Genomic DNA, 13,258 nt, shown 5'->3' with positions numbered 1-13,258 from the left:
TAGCATTTTGGATTTCAGCCGTAAAATAAAAGTAGCCCTAAACTATCTTCATTTGCATAAAATTTCGCAGGAACAGTGGGCCCGATGCTCATCAGTGACCAGTGTGGTGTTAACAGCATGTATCACTTGAGGACTCGGGGTGTATTTTAGGCTGCGTCTCCCATCTTGACTTTAGGTGTATACGCCTGTTAATGGAGCTTATTTAATTTCCAGAACTGTGTATTCTGGAAATCTTTGGGCAAACTTCGGGCAGAGTTGGACCACAAAAATCATAAAAACTGCAGGCTGGCTTGGAAAGTTAAATTCCCAAGTGTGAGAAGGAGAGGGAGCACGTTGCTTTCTTTGGTGGGCAGAGTTCACTGCGCTTTATCAGTTACTGTTAAACCAGGACTCTGCAAATAGGGCAGATTCTGAAAATTCAGCGACATCCTTAGCTTTGCTCTGTGGAGACAGCCACAGAAATGCCACTCACGTAGGCACATCAGAATCAGGGAATCATTTCTGCCAAATGGCCTGTGGCTCTCGAACTTGGGTTGGTCCTGCAGAGTGAAGTGACGGGGTTCTCGAGGGAACCTCTGCGAGGTCGGTGCCCCCGCCCAGCTCGGATCTCCCCCTTGGGCCCTTTGAGCAAGTGAAGAAACTTCCGGTGAAGCTGTGACTATAGTTCAGAGCGTCCGGAAGTCCTGCCTTGTCCTGAAGAAGCGCAGGCTTGGGAATGGTCACTAGGATGATCCGACCTTTCACTTCTTGAGGTCCTTAATGACAAAGGCCCTTGATCTGAGAAAGCAACCCGGAAAATTTCCAGAACCTCACCGTCTGTCTGGCTCCGCCAACGGAGGAGAAACATCCTCACCCTCGGCTTCAGCTTCCTCCAGGTCCCATGCAACACATGATGGTTAGGAAGCCAGTGTATGCCACGGCCACCTCGATCACCCCCGCCTTCCCCTCCGGTAGGGAGTGGCTTGGCTCTCTCTTCATCGCTGCTGCATGGAGAGGGGCCCTGCCCTCCACTCCTTTTGTTTTGATCGGGCCTAAAAACCCCTCCTACATGCATTTATGAATACTCCATCCATGGCCTACGAGCTCATCTTTTTCATAGTTTCACCAAACTTTTCATATTTTGTCTGGCAAGAGCTTGGTAAGAATGGGAGGGAATAAAACCACCATTTATTGATCCCTACTATGTGTGTGGTGCCATGCTGGGCATCTCTGTGCTTTAATCTTCTACACAACCCTTAGTGGTTAGTGTTCACATCCCCGGCTCTCACATGAGGAGAGGGCGGTGTGGGCAGGTTAGGGAGCTTGGCAGTGGTCCACGCATCTAGTTATCATCCCGGTACCTTGGGAGGACCTGGACTGTGCAGTTAGGAGGCTTATTTGTATGTCAGGGGGTGGGGTGCCTCTGGGAAGTGAGGGACCAGGCTGGGTCCTCCCCCTAGAGCAGCGGTTCTCAACCTGTGGGTCGCGACCCCTTTGGGGGTTGAACGACCCTTTCACAGGGGTCGCCTAAGACCATCGGAAAACACGTATATAATTACATATTGTTTTTGTGATTAATCACTATGCTTTAATTATGTTCAATTTGTAACAATGAAATTGGGGGTCACCACAACATGAGGAACTGTATTAAAGGGTCGCGGCATTAGGAAGGTTGAGAACCACTGCCCTAGAGTGTGTGGACAGAGCTGCTGTGCATTACAAACCTCAGTATGTCATCAGCTGGCCTCCAGGACTGGCGGGTGGAGTGTGGAGGGGAGAGGCCAGATGTAATGCCAGGGCGGGGTGTATGGGCACTGCCATTGGAGAGATGGCCGCTGGACATCTCCGGGCATCACTTGTTAGTGTGGGCAGCATGTTGGAGAGGAAGTGGTCCTGTTGGGTAGGACCTTTCATTCCAAGGAGAAAGTGGCCAGAGGAGTTGTACAAGGAAGGGATGGGAGCTAAGTCACAGCCCCGGCAGGAAATACCGTTGGGGGAGAGGGAGTGTGTGTCCATCATCCAGCGTGAGGACCAGCTTGGGGACTGCCTCACTCTTCACTGACTGAGTTACCTGCCCTCTGGGGTCTGCTTCGGACCCATGGGTGCCCCAGAAGATGCAAAACCATGGGCATGGGCCCCCCCATGACCTGTGAGTGAGTGGGTCCTGCCTGGGCGAGAATTCTTGAGTCTACAGGGTCCCGACGGATCTGAGTTGTGCCACTGCCGGCTGACCCACTGGAAGACGAACGAAGGCTGTGCTTTCGCTGAAGACGCTGTTAACATTTCAGTGACCTGGGCCAGCCTTCCATGTACCAGGACATCCGTGAAAGAAATTTCCAGCTTTCCCCAGCGTTGCTCAGGACTCCTGCTTTTCTCTATGTTAGGCTTACTTTAACCAGGGAATTAACTCTTCATATTTAAATCCTCACGCTGTCGTTCCGAGCTGCAGTGTCGCCCAGCGTTGTGGCTGACTGACACCAACATGGAGACAATTAAGTGCCTAAGACTGATCTCAAGCTAATGGTATATTTATGCATTGTAGGCTGTTTTGAATTTCTAGACTGTTAAGAGTTGTTAAATAGGTTAATAGTTTTAATCTATTATTCTCATCTCTTCTACTTGACTATTTATTAAAATATATCAGTGATACGTGACAGAAATGGAGGTGCAGATAATTCCGAGGGTTATTAAGGCCCGTGTGTGTGGTGCCGTGCAGATTTGAAACACGGGAGGAATAGTAACTACAGACCAGGCCTCATTACCGGGGGTCCGTGGAAGCCGGGGTTTTGCTGTAGGTCCCCTCTGTCTGTCCTTCCAGGATAGTGGACGGACGTTGCGCCCTTTCTCCCCGTTGTCATTTCCGTCCTTGCAGTTAAAGACAGGAGCCTCTTTCTAGGCAAAGAACATGCGTGGGCACAGCGGCCATTTTCAAACACGTCAAGGAGAGTTGGAGGTCAGCGGTGAACACAGCGCCAGCTACTTTCTTCTGTGGCAGAGATGGATCCCTGAATTTCAGCTTCGAGCACGTGCTCCATTCTGTCAGGATACGAACGATGCCGGGGGGCCTCGGGAAGAGGTTCCCCATCTCTGGGAGCTTCTGGTCATTTGTTAATGTATCTGTTCATTCATTCAACAAGTTGTTGAGAAGAGAAAACAGAAATCATCCAAACGATCAAAAGCCCAAGCGCCGGGGTTGAATCGCGCTTTTGTCACTAGAAGGCTGTGCGATCAGGAAAAGTCACTCTGCGTCTCTGATCCTAGGTTTTTTTTATCGGAAAACAAAGCTGCCTACCCTGGGAGGCGTTGTGGAGTGAGGCGCCCTGCCTGGGCACCGCGGCCACGCAGTACATCTCAGCTGCCCTTGTTCTTGATTGCGTCCTTTGGGCCGTCATCGCCACCGTCACCAGCAGCACCTCTCACCCTGCGTGCTGGCGTGTTCACATCGGGCTTTTTCCTGTGTGTATCATTCAGCAGATGTTAACGGACGTCAGCCAGGGGCCAGGCACCGGGGTGGGGGCCCTTGCCTCTGGAAGTCTCTGAGAACCAGGCGGAATTAGTGGGCACAGTGGAGGCAGGAGCCTGTCCGAAGCAGAGGGGCATTCCCGGAACCCCTGATGTGAGACGCAGGCCCCCCCCCGAAACCTCAGCACCCCACCCCGTGCCCTGAGGACCCAGGTCTGCCGATTGATGATAGAACGGCGACCCTGCACCCTCAGGAGTTGGTGTCACTGTGCAGTATCAGATCATCACATGGTACAGTTTATATGTACATGTGTCATGTGTCAATAATATCTCAGTAAAGCTGGAGGAGGAAAAGCTGGTGTCAGAGTGTTCCCAGGCTACTGGCGTTTCAGGAGGAGAAAGAGTGTGCTGCATTCGTGGGAATTTCCATTGGGAAGGAAATAAATAGGACTTTGACACTTCAGGAATAAGCATCACTTTTTCCGTTGGCTCCTGGGGAACATCTCCGACCCGTGTTCCACGAGGGAAGGTGGGTGGGACATGGCTGCCTTCAGTTCTGAGCAGTTAAACCGTTGACATTTGGCGGGCGATGCTGGAGGGAGACACCCTGGAGGCTGCACTGGCGTTGACCTTTCCAGGGCACGTGCCTTGGGTCCTTAAATGAACAGGGTGCTTACTGGTCACTTCCCACATGCCAGGCACTGCTGGAGGTGCTGACATGTGACCATGAACTGACAAGATGAAGTCCCCGCCCTCTTCTAGCTCATGTTCCAGTTGGGGTAACAGACAGTGAAGAGGATGAGCGGTAACAAGAACGTTAGGTAAACAGGGCAAATGCTAAGCAGAACGCATCAGGCAGGGAAGGGGATTGGGGCGCCGGAGGCCCTGCATCCGTAGCCTGCATCTCCACTGGCGCTGGGATGTTTGATAACAGACCTGAAGGAATGGAGAGCTCGAGCCACGGAGGCACCTGGGGAGGGGGAGAACATCCCAGACAGAGGAAAGTGCAGGTGCAGAGCGAGGCAGGAGTGAGCCTGTGTGCTCAGGGGACAGCTGACAGCACAGCATGGAGATGGTGCGGCCAGTGAGGAGGAACGGGGGGCGGGGAGGATGTTAGCAGACGAGGTCAGAGGGCACGTGGGGCACGTCACAGAGCCCTGAGGGTCAGGTGAGGACTGTGGCTGTTACTCCGGGTGAGGTGCAGAACCATAAATGGACTTTGAGCCGAAGAGTGACATGACCTGGCTTGTTTTCATAGGATCGCTCTGCCTGCTGTGTTGAACATGGATTTGGAAGCGTCAGGCTGGGCTAGGAGCAGGGAGATTGGCTATGAGGTTATTACAACAAGACAGGAGGGAGGAAGGTGGCTTGGACGAGAGTGGTGGCCGTGGGGGGTAAGGAGTGCTCAGGTTCTGGACATATTTTGAAGGTGGAGTTTATAGGATTTGCTAGTAAATTCAAGGCAAGGATAATTCCAAGGTCTGGGCCTGAGGAGCCGGAGGGATGGAATTGTTAGTAAAGGGAATGGGGAAGATTACAGCTATTCGCTGGGGGTGTCTTAGACTCAGGGGTCAGTGGGGAGAGCACGGGCATAGGAGTCAGAAGAACTTTTTGTCGACTTGGGGGAGGGCCGTGGCAGCGGCTCCGTTTGGACCTGTTATGTGTGGGTGCCGGTTAGGCAGTTGGTGATGCAGGTGTGGAGGTCAGGGGGCAGGTCCAAGCTGGAGATACAGTTTGTGATTCATCTTCACATAGTTAATATTTAAAAGCAGGAATCTGGACGAAGTAACTTAGGGAGTGAGTGTGGATAAAAAATAGAAGAGGCTCCAGAACGGATCCTTGGGGCATGTTGAGGTATAACAGTGGTGGAGAGGAATCAGCAGAAGGCACAGGAGGGGCCAGCAGGTGAGAGGCCCACCGGCAAGCACAGAACTAATTGGGGGAAGAGCTGGACGGAGGAGAGAGGGGGGCTCTCGTCAAAGGATGGGTTCAATGAAGAGCGAGAACGGACCATTGGATTGAGGAGCATGGCGGTCCCAGGAAGTCTTGGGAAGGAAGAACAGCTCTAGGAGGCTGGGGGAGGCAACAACCGCATCGGACTTAGGAAGCATTGCCAAGGAGGGGGTCCACCAACATCTACAAATAGATAGTCATTTGCACTCAGATCCTTGGGTGGTGGGCCGATGGGTAGAGTTGGAGCATTGGCCAGTGGTCAGCCCCTGCAGGAGGGTAAACACAGCCCCCGCAGTCATGGTTGGATGTACGTTCATTCATTGAACACCCCACGCAGCCATGCGTTCCTGGAGAGTGTGCTTAAGCACAGCGTGAGGCCGGTTAACCCTCATTCCTAATGACTGGAGTCTTTAATGAAGTTGTATTCTAGAGGGAGCTAACCGAGTCATTATTTACACGCTGTGATTAGAGATTTCCCCCTCTACATGGTTTCAGGTGGTTAAAGTAGCAGTAGCCTTTGGAGGGGGTGGGGCGTCCTCAGGCTGAGTCTTGGGGTGCGATGGATGCACTGCTCCCCATCCTGTGCCAGGAGACAGGCGCACCTGCTGCATAGAGGTCCAGCCCACTCAGTGTGCAGATGAGAAAGCTGAGTGCAGCAGGCGTGAGCATTTTTGGTGGAATGATACGGGCATTGTACCCAGGGACGAAGTTGTCTGACTCCTGAGACTCTTCCTCCAATGTGGCCAGAAATGACCATTGTCCTTGGGCCTCAAATCTACTGATTTGTTATTTGGTTGCATTGTCTCTGGCTGCAGAGTGTTGTGGGACCGGTTCCCATCCTGGAGCTGGAAGAATTGTTTCCAGAACAGACTCATCCCTGGAAGTTGAGTGACTTCGGGCATGCCATTCGCTCCCGGTGTTGATGGCGTCCCTGCTGTGCACCCGGCCTGTGCACCAGGAGCACGTGGATGTGAAGAGGGCTGCTCTGTGCTGCGGCGTCTCCCTCTGGACCGCAGGGCTCTTGTGAGCGCCCGATGGGGTGCGGTGGGTCTAAGCACTTGGAGGGCCATCTGGTAACACCCAGAGGAAGAGAGTTGCTCTGCAGCCTCCCCAGGCAGGCTCTCTGGGCACATTGGACTGGCCAGATGCAGTAACAGGGACGAGTAGGAACGAAGCAAAAGGAAACTGAGGGTCGTGGAGGGTAGTGGTTTACAAACTTAACCACTTGGAGCTATTTCTTCAAATGTAGTCGGATGTAGTGTATCAGTTTCCTGCCGTGACAAATTACCACCAACTGGGTGGCTTAGACCAGCAGAAGTTCGTTCTCTCACAGTTCTGGAGGCCCGACGTCCAAAAGGAAGGTGTCGGCAGGGTCACAGGTCTCCGGGCTTCCGGGAGAAGCTTCTCTCTGCCTCTTCCAGCCTCTGGTGGCTGCGGCATTCCTTGACTTCGAGCTGCATCCCTCCCACCCCTCCCTGTGGCCATGCTGCCGCCGCCCCCTTATCTGTGTCTATCATCTGTGTCTGTCCACTCTCCTGTGTGTCCTTTTAAGGCAGGGTGGGGAACCTTTCTTCTGCCAAGGGCCATTTGGATATGTATAACATCATTCGAGGGCCATACAAAATTATCAACTTAAAAATTACCCTGTGCCCGGCCGGCGTGGCTCCGTAGTTGAGCATCGACCTATGAACCAGCAGGCCACAGTTAGACTTCCGATCAGAGCACATGCCCGGGTCGTAGGTTCGACCCCCAGTGTGGGGGTGTGCAGGAGGCAGCCGATCAATGATTCTCTCCTATTGTTGATGTTTCTATCTCTCTCTCCCCCTCTCCCTTCCTACCGGAAATCAATAAAAATATATTTTTAAAAAATAACCTGCTATATTTGGTCAAACATTTAATTGACTCACCCCTAATGCGTTGACAGGGCCAGACCCAATGATTTCGTGGGCCTTAGGTGGCCAGCGGGCTGGATGCTCCCACCCCTGCTTTAAGGATTTCTCATTGCCTGTGGGCCCACCCAGATAATCCAGAATGATCTCATCTCAAAATCCTCAATTGTTTACATCTACAAAGAACCTTTTTTTCTAAATAAAGTCTCATTCATACGTTCTAGAGGTTAGGATGTGGGCATATATTTGGGGGTGTCGGGGCACCATTTACCCCTCTACAGGGAGAAAGAAGCCCAAATATGTATACATTAGACCAAGCTATGCATATCAGAGAGAGAGAGGGGTCTTGGAGCCCCGTTTAATACCACCCTCCTCATTCAGACCTCATGAGTGCTTTGGGGGCCACTGCTTTGGAACCCCTAGGCCTTTAAGGAACACACTTTGAGAAGCATCACCTTAGTGAAAGGCGAGGGCTCTTAGGGAATTCCTTGGGCAAGAACCCGCTTGGTCTGGCTTCTGTCCCAGCATTCTGGCATGAGGAGTAGCCAGCGACCGCAGACGCTATGTACTTGCTGAGGAATAGCCTCGCGGTGCCCGGCTTTAGATTCTATGTTGAAGTGTGGCTCGGGCTAAATATAAAATTCATGGCATATCTTGAGCAACTATTTTGTAGTTATCTATATATAAATCTGTTTTACAGAGACACAAATAGAATAGATTGTGGAGTGTCAGCGTGTAGATGGATTCCGAGTGCTTTTCACTAATATACCTAATGATTCGTGCTGAGAATATCCAAGGGCTCCACTGTACATTTAAATGGATATAATTAAAATAATGAGCTCTATTTTAAAAAATGATAGATGAGAAAAAAAAATTTTTTTTTGCAGAAGTTAGAAGGAGCTGCGCCACTAATTCAAAGTGATGTAAGTACTCCTGCGATTCCGTTGTTATGAGGACGCCTAATTAAATGCAAAGCAGCCGAGAAAAGCCACATTTGGGCTTGTAAATCTGAAGCATGAAGCCGTGTCCTCCGCACAGCAAGGCCTCAGGGGTGTCACATGTAAGGGAGCGTATGTTGTGTGCCACGGTGCCTGTGGGTGAGAGGATGGCTCATGTGGCTCCCAGTGTAAAGTGGAAGAATCGCCTGTGCAGGGCGGATGGGACATTCAGAGAGCGGTTCTAACTGCATCTCCAGTGAGCAGGGCAGGCTCCCGGAGGTGGGGATGTCATCCTCGTAATGACAGCTCCATCCATGGAAACCTGCTCTCTGCCAGCTCCCTGGCTCATCTGCCCCCGTCATATCTTGAGCAACTATTTTGTAGTTATCTATATATAAATGGTCCCCCTTTAATAGAGAAGGGAATCCTTTGCCCGAGGTCACCGGGTGTATGGATGCCCGGCCTTTCTGACTCCCAACGGCTCCTCCCCCTCAGCAGGATTCCGTGATGCTAGTGAGGTCCTGGAGAGCAGAAAGGGACCCTGAGTCCGTTCAGACGGCACGATCAAGTGCTCACAGTACTCAGGCTGAGCTTCCGAACACGGCCAGTGAAGGAAGGGCTGAGGTAAGGGGGCCCAGCCTGTGCCCTTCCCTGCCCTGCCCTCCCCTGCCCTTCCCATGACCTCCCCTGTGGGGAACACTGGCAGGTTCCCCCAGCGGGCCTCTTTGCTGCTCTTGGGAAGCTGTGCTCCGGGCGGCCAGGGTTGGGACCAGCGAGGGCCAAGCCAGGGAGAGTCCTCAGCTGCCTGCCCAGCTCCCTCTCCCCCCCCCCCCGCCCCGACCTGTGGGGTGTGTTCTTGCTGGATTGGCATCGAGACCCTGGCTTCCAGCCTCAGAGCGGGCAGGATTGGCTGACCATGAGCGCCCACGTGGTCTCAGCTAGGGAATGGGGATTTCAGCCACTTCTTCCACCAGTTCCCACCAGCCTGATCATCTCTATGAATTGATTTAGACAAGGTCCTGGATTTACATTTTTGCAGTTGATCCTCACAAGGCCTTTTGAGTAGGGGTGGGGGCCTCGCTTCATGGATATGCAAACAGGCTCAGAGAGGGTCGTGGCTCGCTCAGCGTCACCAGCCAGGAAGCGATAGAGTTGGGATTTGAACTCCTGTCTGTCTACCTCTCCAGCCCCTGCACTAGAGCCTATGCCATGTAAGACCCTTCACCCGCATCCTGTGCATACTCCCCCCCCCCCAAGACAGTAGGTACCCACAGAACATCTCCCCTGGGGCACTGTCCCAGGCCCATGCAGATACTGCCTGTCCTCTCTGCATCACAGCGCTGAGGGGTGGGTGCTGTGTTTACCCATTGTATGGATGTGAAGCTTGGGGTGGGGAAGAGTGTGAGAAGTCACTCATGCAGAAACCCATTGCTTGGGACGGGCAGTGCCGAAATTTGGCCCCCGGCTGATTCGACTTCAGACCCTGATGCTCTTTCCATCTCAGGTCATCACATCCCATCCTGCCAGGCCTTGAGCCAACTTCTGCTCCAGTGCCTCAGGGCCAGGGAGCTCCCCTCCCTAAGCATGCCCCTCGTTTGGCTGGCTGGCTGGCAGGAATATTCTCCCTCCTAGATCATAGCTGTCCCTTGTAACTTCTCAGACCTGTTGGTCCTGGTTATGCTCCTGGGACCCCCCTGAACCCAGGCTTTTTGTGGGGGGATGGAATAGGCATGATGCCCTCCCAAGGGGGGCTCTGGACCTTAGCAGGGGGGCTGTAGCTCAAGATATCTGGGGAGGCAGCAGCAGCCAAAAAGCCAGGAGCCTCCCGCCTTCCTGCACACTCACTAGCACCTTGGCCTGACTCTGTTCGGATGCTGAAGGGCAGGAATGGTGATGTGGGGGCTGCCATGGCGCGGTGGGCAGCTTCCCTCTGACGGGTGCTCTCCCAGTCTAAGCATGTGGCAGCTGAGAACCAGGGTGCCTGCATCAGTTCTTGGTTCCGCTTCTTTGTGCCCATGTGACTTTGGACAAGTTATTTCACCTTGTGCCTCAGTTTCCTCATCTGTAAAATGGAGATAATACCAGGACTTACCTCACAGGCTGTTACTGAGGGTAAGCGGAGTCCGTGTGTTAGAACAGTGCCTGGTACATAGGATACTTTATTGAAATGTTTCTTAAATCAATAAAGGAAATGAATGCTGAGAGGATTGAATCACCCAGTTTTACATTTCCCACCGAGGAGAAGGGCATGAGGTCAGACAGTGTCTGGCCGTGATGTACCAGGCACACCAGGAGGCGTCACTGGGCCCACCGGGTGCCGAAGATGTGCTGACGGTTTGCCATTATTGATAATAGTAATAGAATGGCGGCCGTGTCTTGAGAGCGGTTGCAGGCCAGGCACTGTGCTCGTGTTTTTCAAGCCTTGGTTGCTTGAAACCCATATGAGAACCACGCTAGCTCCATTTTGCAGATGTGAAGCTGAAATTCAGAGGTTCGGGAGCTGGCTCACGTCACACCGGAAGTGACTGACTCCATAGCCCTCGCCAGTGGCTGGTGTCCCCTCTGTCTGCCTTTTCATTCCTATCTGGTTCGTCTGAGTCCTGGCCTCCTTATTAGTCAACTCAGGCTGCCATAACGAAGTACCATAGACTGGACGCCTTCTCCCAGTTCTGGAGGCTGGAAGTCTGAGATCGGGGGCCAGCAGGGTGGGGTGCTGGTGAGGACTCTCTTCCTAGCTTGCACACAGCCACCTTCTCTGTCCTCACACAGTGGGGACAGAGTCAGAGAAAGAGGAGTCCCTCTGTCTCTCTCCTTCTGAGGCCACAGCCCTATCATAGGGCCTCACCCTTATGGCCTTATTTAACCTTAATTACCTTGTCGAGATCCTCTCTCCAGATACAGTCACACTGGGGATTAGGACTTCACCATGTCATTTGGGGGGTTGAGGACACAATTTAGTGTATAGCACCTCCAATGGCCTTTCTCTGCCCCCTTGTTAGTTTGGGGGTCTCTCTCTCTCTCTCTCTCTCTCTTTCTCTCTCTCTCGGCTCACTTTCTTTACCCTGGACAGAGCTGGGAGGGACGGAGATGTGATAAAGCCCATGCTGTTGTGGTAGGTGAAGCTGAAGCTGGAGCCCAGAGAGAAGGGTCTTGGGCTTGCATCACACAGCAAGGCCACTGTGGGTCCGGGATCAGAACCTGGGTCCCTGCTTCCCAGTTGGTATGCCAGCGGGTCTTGCCAGGGCGGCCTGGAGTCTGGGCCTTGAAGGCCGCCCTGCAGACACTTCTCTGGAGCAGTGGAGGAGGCTGGGCGTGGCCAGGGCAGCAGCCCCGGGCCTGGAATCTGACTCCATTTCCCAGCTTCTGCACATCTTAGCTTCCCCCCCTCAGAAGCAGGAGCAGTGGTGACAGTCTCCTGCCAGGAGCATGAGCGAGTCCTATGATAACGCCGTTCAGGAGTGGATGGCAGGGACCGGGCTTCATGCCGTGACCTGCCACCAGTCTTGTGTGTGGCCCAGGGCCAGTCACAGCTCTGCTCCAGGCCTCCGTGTCCACCTGTCCTGCCCGCCTCAGGACTGAGTTCTTACCTGGAGGACGTTTTCTGATATTTGAAGAGCCACTTAGAGGCCAGTGTGTTGGGCGCCAAGTGTTGGCTCCAGGACATCTCAGCCCAGTGAGCCTCTCTGGCTTCTGGTTTCCCGTCTGTGACACTGGAGAGGGAAGAGCTTGGATGAGGTCTCTAGGCCTCCTGCCAAGGAGCGAAGAGAACAGCACCAGACACTTCGCACATCGAACCACGTACGCGCTTGCGGCTCCTTGTGCAGGAGAATTAGCAGCGCCAGCGTCAGGGAGCGCTGGTTAGAAACGTAGAAACTCAGGCCAAACCCCGACCTGCTGAACCAGAATCTGCGTTTTGCCACGATTCTCATTTATGTGAAGCTTGAGAAGTTATTTCCATCCGCCAGAGCCAGTTCCAGGAGTTCCTGGACACAGGTAGACCTCTTTAGACCCCAGCTTCCCCATCTGTAAAGTAGGTGGTGGTGGAGCCAGGCTAGCCCAGTATTTTCAAACTGTGTTCCTGGGAGCCCCAGGGTTCCCCGGAGGACCCTCAGGGGCAGCCACGGCCAGGTGCTTCAAAGAGAGGTCCATGTGACAGGTGGGTCTGTACCTAAAGATCGTGCCACCCCCTGGGCTGGTGGGCCCCCAAGTGGGCATGGGGTCCACTCTGAACAGACTCTCTTCTTCCCCAGGGAGCGCTTGAAGCGCAGCCAGAAGAGCGCCAAGGTGGAGGGGCCGGAGCCCGTGCCGGCCGAGGCCTCGCTGAGCGCCGAGCAGGGAACGATGACGGAGGTGAAGGTGAAGACAGAGTTGCCCGACGACTACATCCAGGAGGTGATCTGGCAGGGCGAGGCCAAGGAGGAGAGCAAGGCGGTCAGCAAGGATGGGACCGGCGACGTGCCCGCCGAGATCTGCGTGGTGATCGGCGGCGTCCGCAACCAGCAGACCCTCGGTGAGTGCTTGCCCTGAGGGGGTTGGGGCAGTGAAGGCCCCAGATCTCTGCCCCTCCTGGCCCAGAGCCTGTGGTGGCTGCCCTCAGCCCGCGGGGAAAGAGCTGGTCTCCTTAGACTTCTCTCTGCCAGCACAGCTCTAGTCCAGAGCTCTCCTCTCTCCACCTGACGTGACAGAACACCACGCATCCTTTGAGACTTTAAGTCAAATGCCTGGAACATTCTGCAGACCAGTGAGTCCCTCGTGCGTGGGGCTCCCATGCCCCAGGGGGGCGTCTAGCGCAGCCCGCTATTTGGCTGGTGTCCCAAATGCCTGTCGGTATTTCCACCTCCTGTGCTGGGCTGGAGACTCCCGGGGCAGCTCCCAGTGCAGGTCCTGCTCAGAGCAGATGCTCAGTCAGGACCGGATGGGGGACGGACTGGTACCTTCTACCCCTGCCTCTTCTGATCTGGGCCAGGCTCAGAGGAGCTCTGTGAAAACAAGCTTCTTAGAAATCGTCGCTCCCTTCACTTCCCAGCATGAGCCAGG

The 13,258-nt window shown here is 53.8% G+C and overlaps 1 protein-coding gene across 3 annotated transcripts in view; it reads left to right on the top strand.

Moving 5' to 3' along the window:
* Positions 1-13,258, top strand: part of ZNF618 (zinc finger protein 618) — a 150,005-nt gene that overhangs the window by 91,143 nt on the left and 45,604 nt on the right. For all 3 annotated transcript variants that reach the window (XM_081103620.1, XM_081103619.1, XM_081103621.1), the window contains exon 3: positions 12,472-12,731. In XM_081103620.1, the coding sequence (XP_080959746.1) occupies positions 12,472-12,731 (260 nt within the window). The remainder of the gene's footprint in view (positions 1-12,471; positions 12,732-13,258) is intronic.

The sequence above is a fragment of the Myotis nattereri genome (genome assembly GCF_964212035.1).
Source record: "Myotis nattereri genome assembly, chromosome: 12".
Taxonomy (NCBI): domain Eukaryota; kingdom Metazoa; phylum Chordata; class Mammalia; order Chiroptera; family Vespertilionidae; genus Myotis; species Myotis nattereri.
Note: the sequence above shows the minus strand (reverse complement) of the source record. Positions and strands in the feature narration are given on the sequence as shown.